The following is a 15,842-nucleotide window of genomic DNA, read 5'->3' as shown; positions in this document are numbered from 1 at the left end:
AAGCGCCGTAAGGTTCAAATAACCATTTTTTGGCTACAAGAACCCTACGGCGCATGTTCTCGTAGATAGAGTTTTCCAGACCCTCGTGTTGATCCAAGGCTCTGGTGACGAAACTGTTGGAGTATTGCCTCATGGATAACACAGCGGCCAAACGTCTGCGCACGTGCAAGCGTTGGAGTGTTGGAGTGGCGAAAAGGTGGCCATTCTCGTTCCCAGAGCTGCGATCCGAGAGCTCTGGCTGGTTCTAGTCTAAGTGTCAGCCGTCTCCTCGCCCAAACCCGCCAAAAAAAAAAAAAAACGGTGAAGGAAAGAGTTTGCAAGAGCCTTGAAAAATTAAAGCGATTTAATCGTTTTTATGAGTTACTTTTGATTAAACATGTGAATGCAATGTAAGCAAATAAGACCGACTGGATATCAAAGTGAGAAATAAATATATACATATCAACTAGACTTGCCTCTTTGTTGATCAGTATTTTCGTGAGACTGTTCCTGTTTTCGTGGGCCCTCCGCATCCAGTAAGTGACATTTTCTTCGTTATTTATATATTTGGTTATGTTTCTACTTGTACAACGGGCTTAATATAAATAATCCGTGAAATGTCAAAGTTAAAAAGTATTCTACCTTCTGCTTGTTGTAGTCCTTGCTTTTCCGTGGAATGTATTTAATGTGATCCATAAAGCCTTTGTCGGCCTCCAGTTTGCGTTTACAGCACCAGTTTGTCCCAGGTCTATAATCTGGTAAGTTTTCTCCTACCTTTTCGAATACCTGCTAAAACCGTTCAGGGATAGGTATGAAGGACACGAACATGGCTTATTGTTTCGATAGATTTCATTTCTGTGCCGCGAACAAATCCGCGATCCAGACGGAATCCCTCCCTCCAGCCCTTGCCAATGTTTTGCCAGCTCGTCTGAGCCATGCCGAATGACTGCAATTTTCTTTTTCTGTACGAATTTTTTCTTCATTTACTCACCGCTTGTCGTCAGCTTCCGCATGATTAATAATAACAAATAAAAATATACTACGCCGTCAGCTCGCAGCATGGCGCCGTTTTTGAAGACGTAAAATGTTTTTGGTAAAGCTCAAAACAAATTGATAAATAAACAGAAGACCGGTAATTTAATAAATTTTGTGTCTGGAAAGTCTTAAGTTTTCCTTTTACCTACTCTTTTTTTCCTTTTACAGATTTCTATAAACGTTTCAATTTCGTTTCGCAAATTTTGGGTTACACCGGTTTCCAATGTTTCCCTTTAGAATTTTGCGTGGGAAATTGGCGCGCAGCTGGCAAAAAAGATTATCCATCTGGGTATACGCAGACGTGTGACCACTGTGTTCTCCACGATGAGCTCTAAACTTGTGCCCGTGATATGGTTACGTGATACTCGTCACATTGACATTCATGGAGGGGTGGACAGACGTAAGGTCGTACCGTGACCAAAATCAAAATTTCTAGCATCGATGGGTTACCATATTTTCTTAACTATGGCTTTCCGCGCGCACGCAGCTGTTTACATGAAACCGGGGCATGATACTTGATGCCTGTTTTCGGGATGAAATGATATGTTTTGTCTAATGAATATGTGGCCGACCCAAGAGCATGCCGGCTTGAAATTTCTCGACGTGTCTGAGTTTTGTTTTCACTTACATGAAACCGGTACGAAGTCAGACCGGTACGAGAAGTTTTCGTCTCCGTCCAGCAACGGAGACGAAGTCAGTCCGGTCTGAGTTAATTGTCAGATCGGTCTCATGTAAACGCATAAAGAGAAAGATATAGAGGCCGATACGGACTCATAGCTGTCTGAGTTCGTCAAGGTCTCTTGCAAATACCCTTTCCCGAATAAATTATTTTTAGGAACAGATTTTTCCCGCGAAAAGTATCGTATTTCCCGTGACGCTGAGATAGCTCTGTTTTGATTGGCTTTTATAACAGTGAGCGTTCTGAATCTCCGAGGGGGGTATTCTATAGATAAATCTACTCGGGGAAGGGTTAACTTGTCGGCCAAGTATGAGAGATTGAGGCTTCCCTTGATGTGCTTTTGATTGCCATTGATGTGTTCCACGCGATTAGAATCCCTATGGAGTCCGTTCGCCATCATAAAAAGAGTCGACGGAGAATGGTCGTCGAGGATAAAAAAAAAAAGAATCTCCTCTCTCTTTTTGACATACCCTCGTGTGAAGCCCGGCGCATCACGTTGGATGAACGAGGCTCTCATCAAAGACTGGCGAACTCTATTTAGGCTAGAGTGGTAATTGACATTAATTAAGTGGTAATTAATGTAGTTTTCAAAAGAGCGAGGTATAATAAAAGACCTCAATAAAGACAGAATTTGAAGATTTCCGTGGAAAAATATTTTTAATGCATCGTCTTTAAATTAAATACACTGATCAAAGGAAAATATATCCTATAGTATATGCCTCGAATTAACCATCATTTAGAAATTCAGACAGAACAAAAAATGAGGGAATAGACGAATTTGAGAAAATATAAGATCTAGATATCCTTTGTTCAAATCAGCAAGTACTCGATGCCTCTCAATTTAGTAAACATGTCTACCATCTATGTTACGCATCTGACGTCAATCATCTGTTTCGCTGAGACGAAGCCATTCTGGGTTTTCCTGAAAGAAAAATTGTAAAATGCTCTTATTTACCATGGTGGGGCAGGGGTCTTAATACATGCATGTTTACACGGCTGAACTGAAGACTTAAAGCCCTGGTCAAACGGACTCGCAAGTAGTCGCAAGTAGCCACAAGTTAAACTTGCGTAGAGACTTGCGTTGGGTCGCCAAACAGACTCGCAAGTTCCCTCGCAAGTACACGCAAGTTGTGAACTTGCGTCTACCTGCGAGTCCGTTTTACCAAGGCTTAAAAATGATCGTGAAATTTGTCAACCAGGCTCTTAACTTAACTGATCAGATTAAATGATATTGGGATGATAATTTAACGGCAGTTCTGAAGGCACTGTTTAATAAAGTAACGAGCAGAAGTCTGAGTTTCATCGGATTTAAACCGTGAGGCGAAGCCGAGTGCTTAAGCTTATAGATCCGAAAAAGCACGACCTGTAAGTTAATTGGACGGCTTCAAGAACGTTCCCCAAACAGCGTAACCGTTTGGAGTGCGCGCAAAGGTTCAAGACGAAAACATCAGCATACAAGAAAAACAAGGTATTAGCCTTACTGGTATGCTTTATACAAATGATTCTAACGAGGGAGGCTTTCATCAATTTTTAAAGCTTGTGCACGTAACGTTTAATCGGTGACCTGATAGGTTGCTTCACTCGTACATTATAAGGAGGTTTTGAATTATCATAACTACTTATAGCCAGTTGCTGGCCAGTGTCAGGTATGGACCACCGGTGTACCCTGAATCGTGGATTGGACCACGTGAAGGAACGCTCAATAGATTAATTCGAACGTTTTGTCGAACTTGAAACTGAACGTTTGTTGTTCAGGGTAAAAAGTCACGAAAAATTTCGTTGCGGAAATGCCGCCACGAGAATAAGTTTTACTTAGCAAATTTCACAAGCCGCCAACAATAGCTCTTACCAGAAGCGCATGAGTAGGAGCTTGCCTCACCCATACAAGCCCTATGAGTCAACCTTTGCTCTTATCTTTCTATTTTTAGAACGCCACGAGTTCTTCGGCTCTGCACACACTGTTTAGAATGGCCAATCAGAATAAAGTTTTTGTGAGACAAAGACAAAAATAGCAAAAACAATGTATGCAAATTGTGCAAATTGATGTAAATTGTTGTAAATGTGAGTCTCCTGCTGAAGGATTAGTTCTAAAAATAGAAAGATACGCGCAAAGGTTGACTCAAGGATATACTGCATTGGGAGGCACTTAGTCATTGGCTCCTGCTCTTACTATATAATCTTCATTTCACACGTAGATCAGATCATCACACTAGTGAATTGATTAGCTACTTATCTAATTTGTATAAAAGAAGGTATGGTTTTCTCTGAAATTGTAGTATATAGTAGTTTAATGGTGTAGTATATAGTAGTAACAAATTGTAATTTTGAATCAACGAGGCTGGCATTCCAACATCGTTCCAACGAAATTATGCCTATGAATCATCCTCGGATGATCCGATGTACGTCCTGTTCCTGAATGTTAAACGCCGGGGAACCCCGTGTTCAACCAATAACTTCGCTGATTGCTCTGTTGCCAGCAGGGTTGTCGTGATGGTGAACTGTGGTTAGCACACCCGACTGGTAACCAGGGGGACACGGGTTCGGGTATGTGCTCTTCATGTATATACATTTAGTATAGTCTCTAACGCGTATCTCCACCCTCCACGGGTTTATTACGAACTTTCAAAATGGTGGGCCATATAGCTCAATTGGTCGAGCATTGCACTGGCATCTCAGAGGTCATGGACTCGAATCCCCTTTACAAGTAAAGTAAAGTAGAGTAGTGCAAAGTAAAGTAGGCCTTTCAATCCTCTTTCGCTTTTGCTAAAGAGGCGTTCACAAATCCAAAGTTCAGTCAGCCTTAAAACGTCACATGCAATGCCCCATAATTTGGACAAAAACAATAAGAATAATGCCAGCGCTAACCTGCTCAGAGCTGATAATACTTGACGTTTAGGTTTAAAGTGCCCAAAGCTACAATTTGTCTAATTTTCGTAAGTCGAATATTCGCATGTGATCCAAGAATCGCCTCCTATCGAAGTTAAACTCGACTTTTACTTAGATTTTTAAATTGTAGTTTACGTTTTCGGCACTCCCTTTCCACAAGTTGAAAGCAACGGTAGAATTGAAGACCTGGCCCGGTTTTTTGAAAAGTTTAATTAAAAATGAAATTTGTTTTCTTGAAGTGATAAAGTCACGTTTCGTGGTCTGAACTGCCGCGAAGTTACAGTTCCTTGGAGCGAAGGCTTGGGATGATTTTTATTGTGCGAAAACGGCGGCAAATTTGAACCTTTACAACAATTTGTTTAGAACTCGCGATTCGATAAAATTCCAAATATATTATCTTTTGCATACGTAAGCGCACAATCCAGTGTCGAATGACTAAGTTGTTTTCCAGTCAACCTCGTTCCCAGGGTCTCTCGCTCCAAAGGGCGGGAACAGGAGATGACCTGGGGAAAAAATTGTTCGCCAGGTTATCCACCCACTCCCCTGATGTTGTGGGTATTCCTACACTGCATTATGTCTCCGTAACTACTATGAAAAACTCATGCTTATAAACGAAGTTTAATTCGCTCTTTAAGTGTGTCTCTAATCAGTTTACTTTCTAAACACGACAAATATCATTTACCATGTAAGCCGCACCAACGAGTTCCTTTTTCCTTCCAAATTCAGGAGGTGGGATATACTTATACTGTCGTGGTTCTTTATCATCAGCTTGGTGTAGTTCGTCCTAAAAGATATTCAATCAGTAAGTTGCGTATCTCATCCACCGTGTAATTTAATGTAATTTTTAATAGGCCTACCCTGGGACCTTAAGTCCCCGTAACTTAAGGCGACTTACGGCGACTTAAAAAATGCCCAAAATATCAGGCGACTTAAGGCAACCTTACACAACACTAAATTGCTTATTCTAATTAAGACACAGAATATCAACTGATCAAAAGTCTCCACATTTCGTTTCCAAAATGAGAAAAGAACTATGAAATTATTATTATTATTATTATTATTATTATTATTATTATTGTTATATAAAAAGCAATAAAATACCAAGTGAGCTTTCACGCTAAAACATATCTGCACACACGAAAAGATCACTGTTGCTATGGTTACATATGAAAATCGCGCCTTTCGATGCCTTTCGTGAAATGATTTAGTATTTCATTGGTGTTTATATAATAAATAGGATATTACATGGCCGCACGGAGATACAAAATTTCTCTTCTCGCGTTGAAAATATTTTTTCGAAACTCTAAGACAAATTTTGTATCTCCGTGCAGCCATGTAATATCCTTTATTTATTTCACAATTTTTAATTGCTGTATGACAGTGTCACATGTCTATGTGACACCAATAAATGTTCTTTTCTTTCTTCAGATAGGCAGAACATTCCAATACAACGTAACGAGTACCGTATGCCAAGGTCTTTCTCAATGAAACTTCTTTTTCTTGGTCATTGTTGACACTTTATAGGCTCTTTCTCTATCCGTGATCATCAACAATCTTTTCTCCGCCATTTTGATTCTCTCAGCTAGTGTCCATGTCTCTGTGTGCAGACTCGCGAGAGCTTGAGTCAAGCCACGTGACCATAACATTCTCAGAATTGGTAGCCTTTCCTTCAGCGGTACATGCAAACCCATTCGCGATCAATCAGCACAATGCGGTTTTAAAAGAAAAGTATTTTGAGCTTTTGTGGCACGGTTGACCTTTTTATTCCTGCATCAGATATGAATAATGTACACCCAGCACGTACATGTAACACTTGCCCTACACGTGCAGGTTCCTCGGAGTTGTGGAGTTTAGTGGATGTGCAGTGTTATCATACACATCGTGCATGCATTTGGTGACAAAATATGTGATCAAGATTTAGAATTTTGTCCGACGGAATAACTAATCCCTTCTGCTTGACTAAATCATGTATTCTTGAGAAGAGCGTCTTCATCTAGAACGCGACTAGCTATGTAACTCGAACAAAATTGCATGAAATGCTTAGAGTAAGACTTCTCAACCTTACAATAGACATTTTCTTTCTTTAGTTAAAGTTAATCCTACATCAGTATTACATCTAAGGTAAATAATTTCAATTCTTGCTTCTGAGCCTTAATTTGTTTGGTTATTTCATCCGTCATATTCGTTATTTAAAGTTGCAAAAATATTTTGAGGCATCATATCACTGCTCCTCACAAAGGTGAGGAATTAATAGCATAGGCCTAAACTGTTTTTATGGGCTTTCATGTTTAATACTTGTTTTTGTAACAAGCAAATGGCATAATATATTGCCAAAAATAAAATACGTGGAGACTGGACTCTTTCTTGTGGTGTCTCCATGTTGCAAGGCAAAGGTAAAAAAAGGCTTGTCGTAGATATTTAATGAGGACTTATTTGATTCCTGCAAACACTTACATGTATCTGTGCTGCTTGTCGCCTTGTGTGTACTAGCCTCTCCCGATATGTGTTATGGCAGGAGTTCACCAGGCTCATCTACATCTTTCAAATGGGTATCAGGAGGCAACCCCCTGCCCCACCCATTATTCTCTTTTTATTTTGAATTAACCAAGAGGATTACATTAGGATGCCTCCCTTGATCTGCCGCTACTTTATTGACTCATTCTCAACTGTTTTAGGCCAACTGTAAGATGTAATGTGTTTATGGAATTAAGGTGACTTAGGGCGACTTAAGGCGACCTAAGGCGAGCTATGGCGACTTAAGGTCCCCGAGTAGGCCTTTTAATCGTATCATGCAGTGTCTGAATTCCAAGCTCATGGACTGTATACCAGGACGTTTGCTTTATTCTTACAAGAACGTTCTTTCCCGGCAGCAGGGGAAGTTGATCTGAATCTTTGATGAAATAGCAGCCCGAAAACTGGCAGACGGAAAACAATATACTCCCCCTTAAGTTCGGCTTTCGAGTGGCCATTTCAACTTCGAAACTAATCGACAGAGCGCGCTTCTGAGTTCTGACTACATAGGGTAAAGCCCATACGTTTTCCTTCAGATGGCACTCACAATTGCGATTGGTTCGTTTGCTTGCCTGCGCCCGTTCTTATGGCTCAGCTTGGCAACAGAACTACATAAATTAATGCAGTTCAAAATTGCTCCGGCCATTTTAGAAAAGTGGTGGAAGCTTGCATTTCTGATTGTTCATGTAGGGCATACCTTTGCTCTTTAAGTGTGTCTGTAATCAGTTTACTTTCTAAACACGACAAATATCATTTATTACCATGAAATCCGCACCATCAAGTTCCTTCTTCCTTCCAAATTCAGGAGGTGGGATATACTTATACTGTCGTGGTTCTTTATCATCAGCTTGGTGTAGTTCGTCCTAAAAGATACTCAATCAGTAAGTTGCGTATCTCTCATTTCGTCTCAGTGACAGGCCGCGAGAACATTTAATTGAATAAATTTATCACGGATACTGAACAGACGCACTTCGAGGCCTAAAAGCCCGCTTTGCTCGTGTACCTATTCCAGTGAAGAAAATGTAATTTTTAGTCGTATTATGCAGTGTCAGAATTCGTAGTTCATGGTCTGTATACCAGGACGTTTGCTGTATTCTTACTAAAAATTATTTCCCGGAAGCAGGGGAAGTTTATCTGAATCTTTTATGAAATAGCAGCCCTAAAACTGGCGGAGAGAAAGCAAAATACTCCTCCTTAAGTTCGGCTTTCGAGTGGCCATTTCAGCTTCGGAACTAATCGATAGAGTGCGCTTCTGAGTTCTGACTGCACAGGCGAAAGCCCATACGTTTTCCTTCAGACGGCACTCACAATTGCGATTGGTTCGTTTGCTTGCCTGCGTCCGTTCTTATTGGCTCAGATTGGCAACAGAACTGCATAAATTAATGCAGTTTAAAATTGCTCCAGTATTAAGAACACTCTGGCTATTTAAAAAAAAGTGGGAGAAGTTTGCATTTTCTGATTGTTCGTGTAGGGCATACCTTCGCTCTTTAAGTGTATCTGTAATCAGTTTACTTTCTAAACACGACAAATATCATTTATTACCATGAAATCCGCACCATCAAGTTCCTTCTTCCTTCCAAATTCAGGAGGTGGGATATAGTTATACTGTCGTGGTTCTTTATCATCAGCTTTGTGTAGTTCGTCCTAAAAGATACTCAATCAGTAAGTTGCGTATCTCTCATTTCGTCTCAGTGACAGGCCGCGAGAACATTAAATTGAATAAATTAATCACTGATACTGAACAGCCGCACCTCGCGGTCTAAAAGACCGCTTTGCTCGTGTACCTATTCCACAGTGAAGAAAATGTAATTTTTAATCGTATTATGCAGTGTCAGAATTCGTAGCACATGGCCTGTATACCAGGACGTTTGCTGTATTCATACAAGAACGTTCTTTCCCGACAGCAGGGCAAGTTGATACGAATCTTTGATGAACTAGACGCTCCGTGAGCGTACACTGGGTTGCCTGTGCTAGAAGGGACTGAGTTGGGTGGTATTAAACTGCAGCGTTCCAAGCAATTTTATTTTTAAGTCCGGGATCATTAAGACTATCTAAGGGATCACCCGTCGTACCAGCAGAGGCCCTTTGGCTCACACGTTCATACGACGAAACAATTCCTTTTCTGAGGTTAAAAACCTGGCTATCGGCCTATTAATCATTTGTCACTAAGAACAAAATTCCTGTCATCTTTAGAAAAAAGTAGACACGCATTGCTTACGTATGGTACTGAAGTAACACAGCCCTTTATTCCATATTGTCAACTGAGCTGCGTTTTGTCTTCCAGGAAATTCAAGTTGTCTTTGCGTAATATGTTGCTCTAACAGTACACGATATTGTTTTCGTATTGTATATTGTAGTGCCATGGTAGAAGTCTTAGATAAATAGCCCCCTGAGAAGATATGTGGTTACCAGCAAAGTGCTGAACTCAGAGAGATTGAAGAAAATAAAAGGGAACCGACTGGCTTCTGGGCTGACAGGTCGCTCGCGACTTCTTTTCACCACAAGTTTAAGCGCGCACTCTGAGCATCTGACAGCTTTGAAATAGAAAAGTTCATTGAAGTTCCCCCTGTCCGGCGGGGTTAGTATCTGGATGGGCGACCTACCTGAATATACCAATTCGTAACAGAACCATAGGACGGAAGCTAACAAATGCGAACCAAGCAAGGTACAGATTTTGTTAGCTTGCTTTATGCAAAACAAATATTGATGCAAAAGTAAATAAATATTGATACACAGTTTTTAGGAAGAGCAGAAGAAAGTTTTCAGGACTGTCGATCAAGAATAAAATATTTTGCCATCAGTAACAAAATTTACGACCTGAAAACAACATTACTTTTGAACCACGAGTATAAAAAATTACCATCAGCGAAAAACAGTTTGGGAGATTTTTGCTAAGTTGAATTTTGTTATTGTACTTTTGGCTGCACCGAATAAAACGCAAAATCGAAAGTGACATCGAATTCAGCGGGCGCCGTGATCAAGTTACCGCGGCGTGTTTACTCGCAAAACAGTGAAGCATCTGTGTCAAATGATGGCAAGATACCGAGATACCGGGTTTTCGTTTTTGTTAGTTTTATTTTTCTTTCAAGTGTTATAAAGTTTGACAAGAAATGTGCGAATTCAACACAAAGATCATAATCACCCAACTCTTGAGGTTGACCATTGTTTCTGCAAAGTCAAAAAATTACTCTCCAAAACGAGGTTATTTATCACAAGGTAATTCCATCGTTTTGGGAATAGCAGCTACTTCATTATTCATCAGCGTCACAATTTTTTGCCCATTTTGGGGAAAATTTTGTTGAAACTCAAGCACGCTTCAAACAGACCTGGTTATTTTCGTGACTTATGCTCTGCTTACAGTTTGCTATCACAAAAATCCTCCTCGTATCACATTTCAACACACGTATGCAAATTTGCTAAGCTCGAAAATTACACAACGTGATAAATGTACAAAAAGGGGAAATTTCACAGAAATCTTTTCCAACGAAACATTTATTGAAACAAACAACACATTTGCTATAAGAGGCAAAAAGTCCTTCCTATTTCAATTGCGTGCGTGCGGACGAAACACACAATCGCTGTCACAAAGCATATTATGCAATTAAAAAAAATTCTGACAGTTCACATCAAACCCTTTTCGAAAGAACCTTGACCGTAAATAATAAAGCTCAAAAGAGACAACAAGCTTTCATTCAAATAACTTTTCATTGTTGCATTTCCATTTTTTTTACCTTTGCAGAGTTGAGTCACAAAATGAATGTAACTTGCCAGACAACTTAGATGCAACTTTAGTAAACATAGTGATGCATTCAAGGAGTTCGATTACTTCAATGTTTGTCAAATCCATAAAAGAATTGCTATTTGACTTTAGTGTTGTATATAACACCAAGGTAGTAAAATATTAGAAACAAAGCTTACTTGATATCCAACGGCGAAAAATAAACTGTTGTCGAACACCATTACTCGTGGCTTTAAAGTGGTACTATGACGAGAATTTTAGATTTTTTTCCAGGTTTTTTTTAACTGAACTACAACGTTTATGACCAAAAAATGATAAATTTGAAATTTTGGATCAGGATACACTATTCTTGTGAAGAAATAGACCGTGTAAACTCGTCAAAAACCTGTCCGCCATTACTCAAATCGCCAACTGGTAGGTCTGCTATTATTTGTATCAGCGGTCTTCTTGTGACGTCATCCAATCAAGACAACACAGCAACGCCATAACAACGCCATATAAAACCTTCAATATGGCGATGAATTTGTCTCCTTCGAATTCTCCTTCTTCGTCGGAAAGGGAGCTAGACAAGGACTTTGAATCAGAAGAACACACAGTACAGCAAGGTGTTGGTTTTCTTCCTTACGACGAAGAACTGCAGCCTCTGGCTACGGAGGAAGAGGACGACGAGTACGATGCAACAATAAAGCAACAACAAGAACTAGAACGACAATTTTAACAACAATTTTACAGCCATTACGAGTTTTCTTTAAGGAACTGAGAGAACTAAAAACCAAACCACAGGATGCGCTACACGTGAAGGACCGCATAAAACATGAACCACTACAAACGGGCCTGGCATACAGGATTTCAAAGCGTCACGCTTTAGTTTTGAAGCAGAGAAAAAACGAAAACCAAGGAAATTATAAATGATAGTTTACTTAGCCAATAATAATAAGTCTTATAAAGTACCGAGAGATGATGCTTGGAAACTATGCACCGGTAAATACCCGCGAAATAACATATGGAAAACCCTCGCCACTCGACGGTCACGGCTTGAAGTAGACGGCTCTCTAGGGCCGATTTACACGGTAAGATTTTTGTCGCATGCGACAAGCTCACTACAGGCCCACGACATGACTTAAGATTGTCGCAGCGTTTTTAAACGCGTTTTAAAATGCTACGACATTTTTTCTGACGTACACAACAATCGTAAATCATGTCGTGGGCATGTCGTAAGTCGCATGGGACAAAAATCGTACCGTGTAAATCGGCCCTTATCCTTCTTCCTCCATATTGTCGGAACTGAAGATGGTTGGAGGCGTTTCATCGCACCTCCGAGATAAATCGTTCCAGCGAAACAATCCTCCGTGAAGTGTTCCGAGGAAATGTCAAAACGGCCTGGGGGATTGAAGTTTGCCCGGTGAGAGGAGACCAATCTCTTCCATTGAGTTCTTATAAAACTTGGGTTAACAGGGGAATTGTGTAGCGAAATTCCCGCTTTAGGGTTGGAAGGATTGCTGCAACCCTGCACAACGCAACGACTAGACGGTATAATCTTTTCCAAGGCAAGCGTAGACAAAAACACACCACGAAGGATAAAACACGAACCTCGCACTCCTCTTCGGCATACTAAAGTAGCCACGTTTGTTTTGATGTCATGATTGGATGACGTCACATCCTTCTCGACCCAAGTCTCTCTTTTGAACTCGGTCATTTTTGAATTGAGTAATGGTGGGCAATCATATCGAGAATTCGTAGTTCAAAAGGTCGGACTTCTCTTCGGAGTCGTGGCTTAAAATTTGGCGTGGTAGGTATTTATAATACATACTTTCGAAATATAAAAAGAAAAGGTAAGGTAACTTTTTGATCATAGTACCACTTTAAAGGTTCTGGATATATTTTTTAACCGCCTGTGTTGTTTTTCTAAGTGACCTTCCATTCTTGAGCTCCATAAAGGTATATTTTGTTTAAAGATGCACGAAAACGCCATTCGCGTTACAATGACTTTCGACGCCATTCCAGTTTAATAATTAAATGTCCTCCCGTGTGCACCGGAGAAATCTACGCATTACCCCACCCCCCTCAAACCTAACAAAATAAGCACAAATAGATCACTTAGCAGGGGAATGACAGGCAAGACTTTTCATGGCCCGGAAAAAAAAAATACGGAGAAATGAAACGCAGATTCCGACTGGGTTTGGCAACCCAGTAAATAGCAGCCCGAAAACTGGCGGACAGAAAACAATATACTCCTCCTTAAGTTGGGCTTTCGAGTGGCCATTTCAACTCCGGAACTAATCGATAGAGCGCGCTTCTGAGTTCTTACTGCGTAAGCTAAAGCCCATACGTTTTCGTACAAATGGCACTCACAATTGCGATTGGTTCGCTTGCTTGCCTGCATCCGTTCTTATTGGCTCAGATTGGCAAACAGAATTGCATAAATTAATGCAGTTCAAATTTACTCAAATATTGAGAAACTCCGGCCATTAAAAATAAAATTGGGAGAAGTTTGCTTTTCTGATCATTCTTGTAGGGCATACCTCGTTGAATTCAAGTCATGCTTTGCCAAAGGATTTCTCGCACTCGAAATGTAACCTTTACCACCCTGGTAACAGCAATAAAGGGGAAAAGAAGAGAAAAAGATTTTTTTTCTTTTAGGAATGACTGACTAACCACCTGTCTCTCTTTTCTGCAACAAAAACTTCTTCGCTCACAAACGTACGCTACAAACTTTAACAAGATCAGGAATAAGTAAGTGTAGGGTAAAACTGCAAAGGAATTTGAATTTTTATTTAAAGGCACTTAGTCTAGTCCTATAGTCAAACACCATTGACCAAAGGAATTAAGTTCTTCAAGTCTACAAATAAAAAAACCAATATGAGATTACATGATAAGAGAAAACGGTTTGCTCTTTGTTCAGGATTCTGAACAAATTTTGAGGTTAATTAAAGCATTTTTGCAGTGCTACTATTTACAGCGCTAATACTTCACGAAAAGAAGAATTTATGTCAATATTTACCGTAAATTCGTCGTTCAATTCTCTCCCGCTATGTTCTATCGGCGAAATGTGAGTAGATTTTGCTTCGATGCAATAAGAAAGAAGAACAACGGTGAAGCCGAGCACCAGAATCATAACCAAGCCTTGAAGCTTCATGTTTGGAATTAGATGTGAGTGAAGATGATTTTCGCTTGGCATTATGACTCTCTCAGACCTTAATTTATAGCAAACTCTGGCCTCAATAAGTCAAGTAAACAAAGGCCCACACACCTGCTTCGTCTGTCTTTCACAAATGGGTTGATATTAACGATATTTCCTGTACAAATCAATTTTGTTTTGAATTGGATCGTCTTCGCACAAGCTGAATTGTTATCTGTTGTGAAAGGACGCCCGCTCTAGAGTCGATTTCAAATTTAATTTCCCCCTTAGCGTTCGCCTTTCCGCCCGCAAGCTTTCGTTTAAAATGAAATAAAAGGGACACTGCATCAATTATCTCGGCTACTTTGAAATTTGTTTAAATATCGTGAGTAATTTATTACTAGGATATTTAAACAACCAAACTAAATGCTTTAATACTCTTTCTTTGAGGGGCGCTCTGAGTACAATTTACACCTATTGATCATCTCGTTTACAAGCAAATTAACTCGCACTCAAAGATTAAATTCCACTTATCTTACTTCTCTCTTAATTTCTGGTTGTAAGAACTAATAAGACGCGAAATTAAAATTCACTTCCTGGTTAAAAAAGAGAGAAATTCCGCGGGAGGAAAGAAATATAGGATCGCGGTGAACAATCCTCTGAGTTACTGACCGTTCACTGTTTGTACGTTTTTTTATATTCAAAGCGAGACGCAACGATATCAACAAAAAAAAAAATGACCGGAGCTTGTTGTTCAGTCAACGCGGAGTTCCGGTTTCTTCTCACATTCAAACTGTGTTATTCGGGATATTACTCAGTACTAGAATCTTTGGCAGAATTCGTTATTCATGTAATACATCAACTCTTGATGAGCGAGGCAAATTATTGCTGACGACAGAAGACCAACAAAAGGTCTTGACACAACCGCAAGCCATCGAGCCCGGCATGCGAGTCGTGCGAGTCTTTCATTTAAGTCTAAGCATCCATTTAAAATAGCGCTGATAAACAGTTTTTAAGTCTAAGCACTCATTTTTAGACGGTTAGCTTTCAATAACTGTGTGGCTCGCATGTTGACTCGCATGTTGACTAGCATAGCTCGCATGACTCGCAGCCATGGCTCCCGATAAGAAGAGGCAAACTGTAGACATTCTTTCCACAATATCACAGGTTAGTTAATATGGAACAACACAATGGCCCCTTCAACATGCCATTGTGACACGTTGTCGTTTTGGATGATTTTATCTAAAAATAACCCTATCATCACTTTGTTAAAATCCCATTTTTCGGTCCGTTTTAGCTACTGAAAAAAACTCCGTTCCAGAGTGTTTTCCACTAAAGAAAAACAAATGAACGCCTTTTTTGGCAGAGAACTGAGCTTGGTCCGGCAGTAGCTGAAATTTTATCTGTAGGAAGTTATATAGTTTTTTTTTTTGTTCCACAGTAGGTTTCTTTGAAGTTTTTATTGCAGAAAAGAGTGACAGGTTGTTAGTTAGTCAGGTGTGGAAATCGAAATCGAAACGTCAGCTTTGTTTATACACCTCATCTTGTTAAAGTTTGTAGCGTACGTTTGTGAGCGAAGAAGTTTTTATTTCAGAAAAGAGAGACAGGTGGTTAGTCAGTCAAGTGTGGATATCGAAATCGAAACGTCAGCTTTGTCTATACACCTGATCCTGTTAAAGTTTGTGGCGTAAGTTTGTGAGCGAAAGCGAATATAAAAGAAACAGAACTAATGACTTCAACTTAACTTTGATCAGTCAGTGCGAAAAAAAAAAATCTACCTTTAAAGCTGTTTTTATTTTCTGAGGTCCATCGATCGGATAATTAAGTTCAAAAGCAAAATAGTGGAATGAGACATTCGATGTATTGAATGCGGGTTTTGACGACCTGCGAGCAAG

At 39.9% G+C, this 15,842-nt stretch overlaps 1 protein-coding gene across 2 annotated transcripts; it reads right to left on the bottom strand.

Annotated features, from left to right (window-relative positions):
- Positions 1 to 2,331: 2,331 nt before the first annotated feature.
- Positions 2,332 to 14,047, bottom strand: LOC138026839 (uncharacterized). Of its 2 annotated transcripts, XM_068874329.1 has the most exons (5): positions 13,831 to 14,047; positions 8,633 to 8,734; positions 7,852 to 7,953; positions 5,262 to 5,363; positions 2,332 to 2,615 (listed from the first exon to the last, which is right to left on the bottom strand). In XM_068874329.1, the coding sequence occupies exons 1-5, from the start codon at positions 14,005 to 14,007 to the stop codon at positions 2,574 to 2,576; spliced, it is 525 nt and encodes a 174-aa protein (XP_068730430.1). In that variant the 5' UTR covers positions 14,008 to 14,047; the 3' UTR covers positions 2,332 to 2,573. The 2 variants fall into 2 exon arrangements, with proteins under 2 accessions (XP_068730430.1, XP_068730500.1); XM_068874399.1 differs by lacking the exon at positions 7,852 to 7,953 and having other exon boundaries at positions 13,831 to 14,037.
- Between the last annotated feature and the right edge of the window lie 1,795 nt (positions 14,048 to 15,842).

Source organism: Montipora capricornis, chromosome 1 (assembly GCF_036669925.1).
Source record: "Montipora capricornis isolate CH-2021 chromosome 1, ASM3666992v2, whole genome shotgun sequence".
In the NCBI taxonomy this organism is placed as follows: domain Eukaryota; kingdom Metazoa; phylum Cnidaria; class Anthozoa; order Scleractinia; family Acroporidae; genus Montipora; species Montipora capricornis.
Note: the sequence above shows the minus strand (reverse complement) of the source record. Positions and strands in the feature narration are given on the sequence as shown.

Coding starts and splice junctions, on each gene's coding strand:
- LOC138026839 (XM_068874329.1), bottom strand. CDS start 14,007: ATGCCAAGCGAAAATCATCTTCACTCACATCTAATTCCAAACATGAAG. Junction 7,954..8,632: donor TTGATGGTGCGGATTTCATG/GTAATAAATGAT, acceptor AGTATCTTTTAG/GACGAACTACACCAAGCTGA. Junction 2,616..5,261: donor TCGTTGGTGCGGCTTACATG/GTAAATGATATT, acceptor TTTTTCTTTCAG/GAAAACCCAGAATGGCTTCG.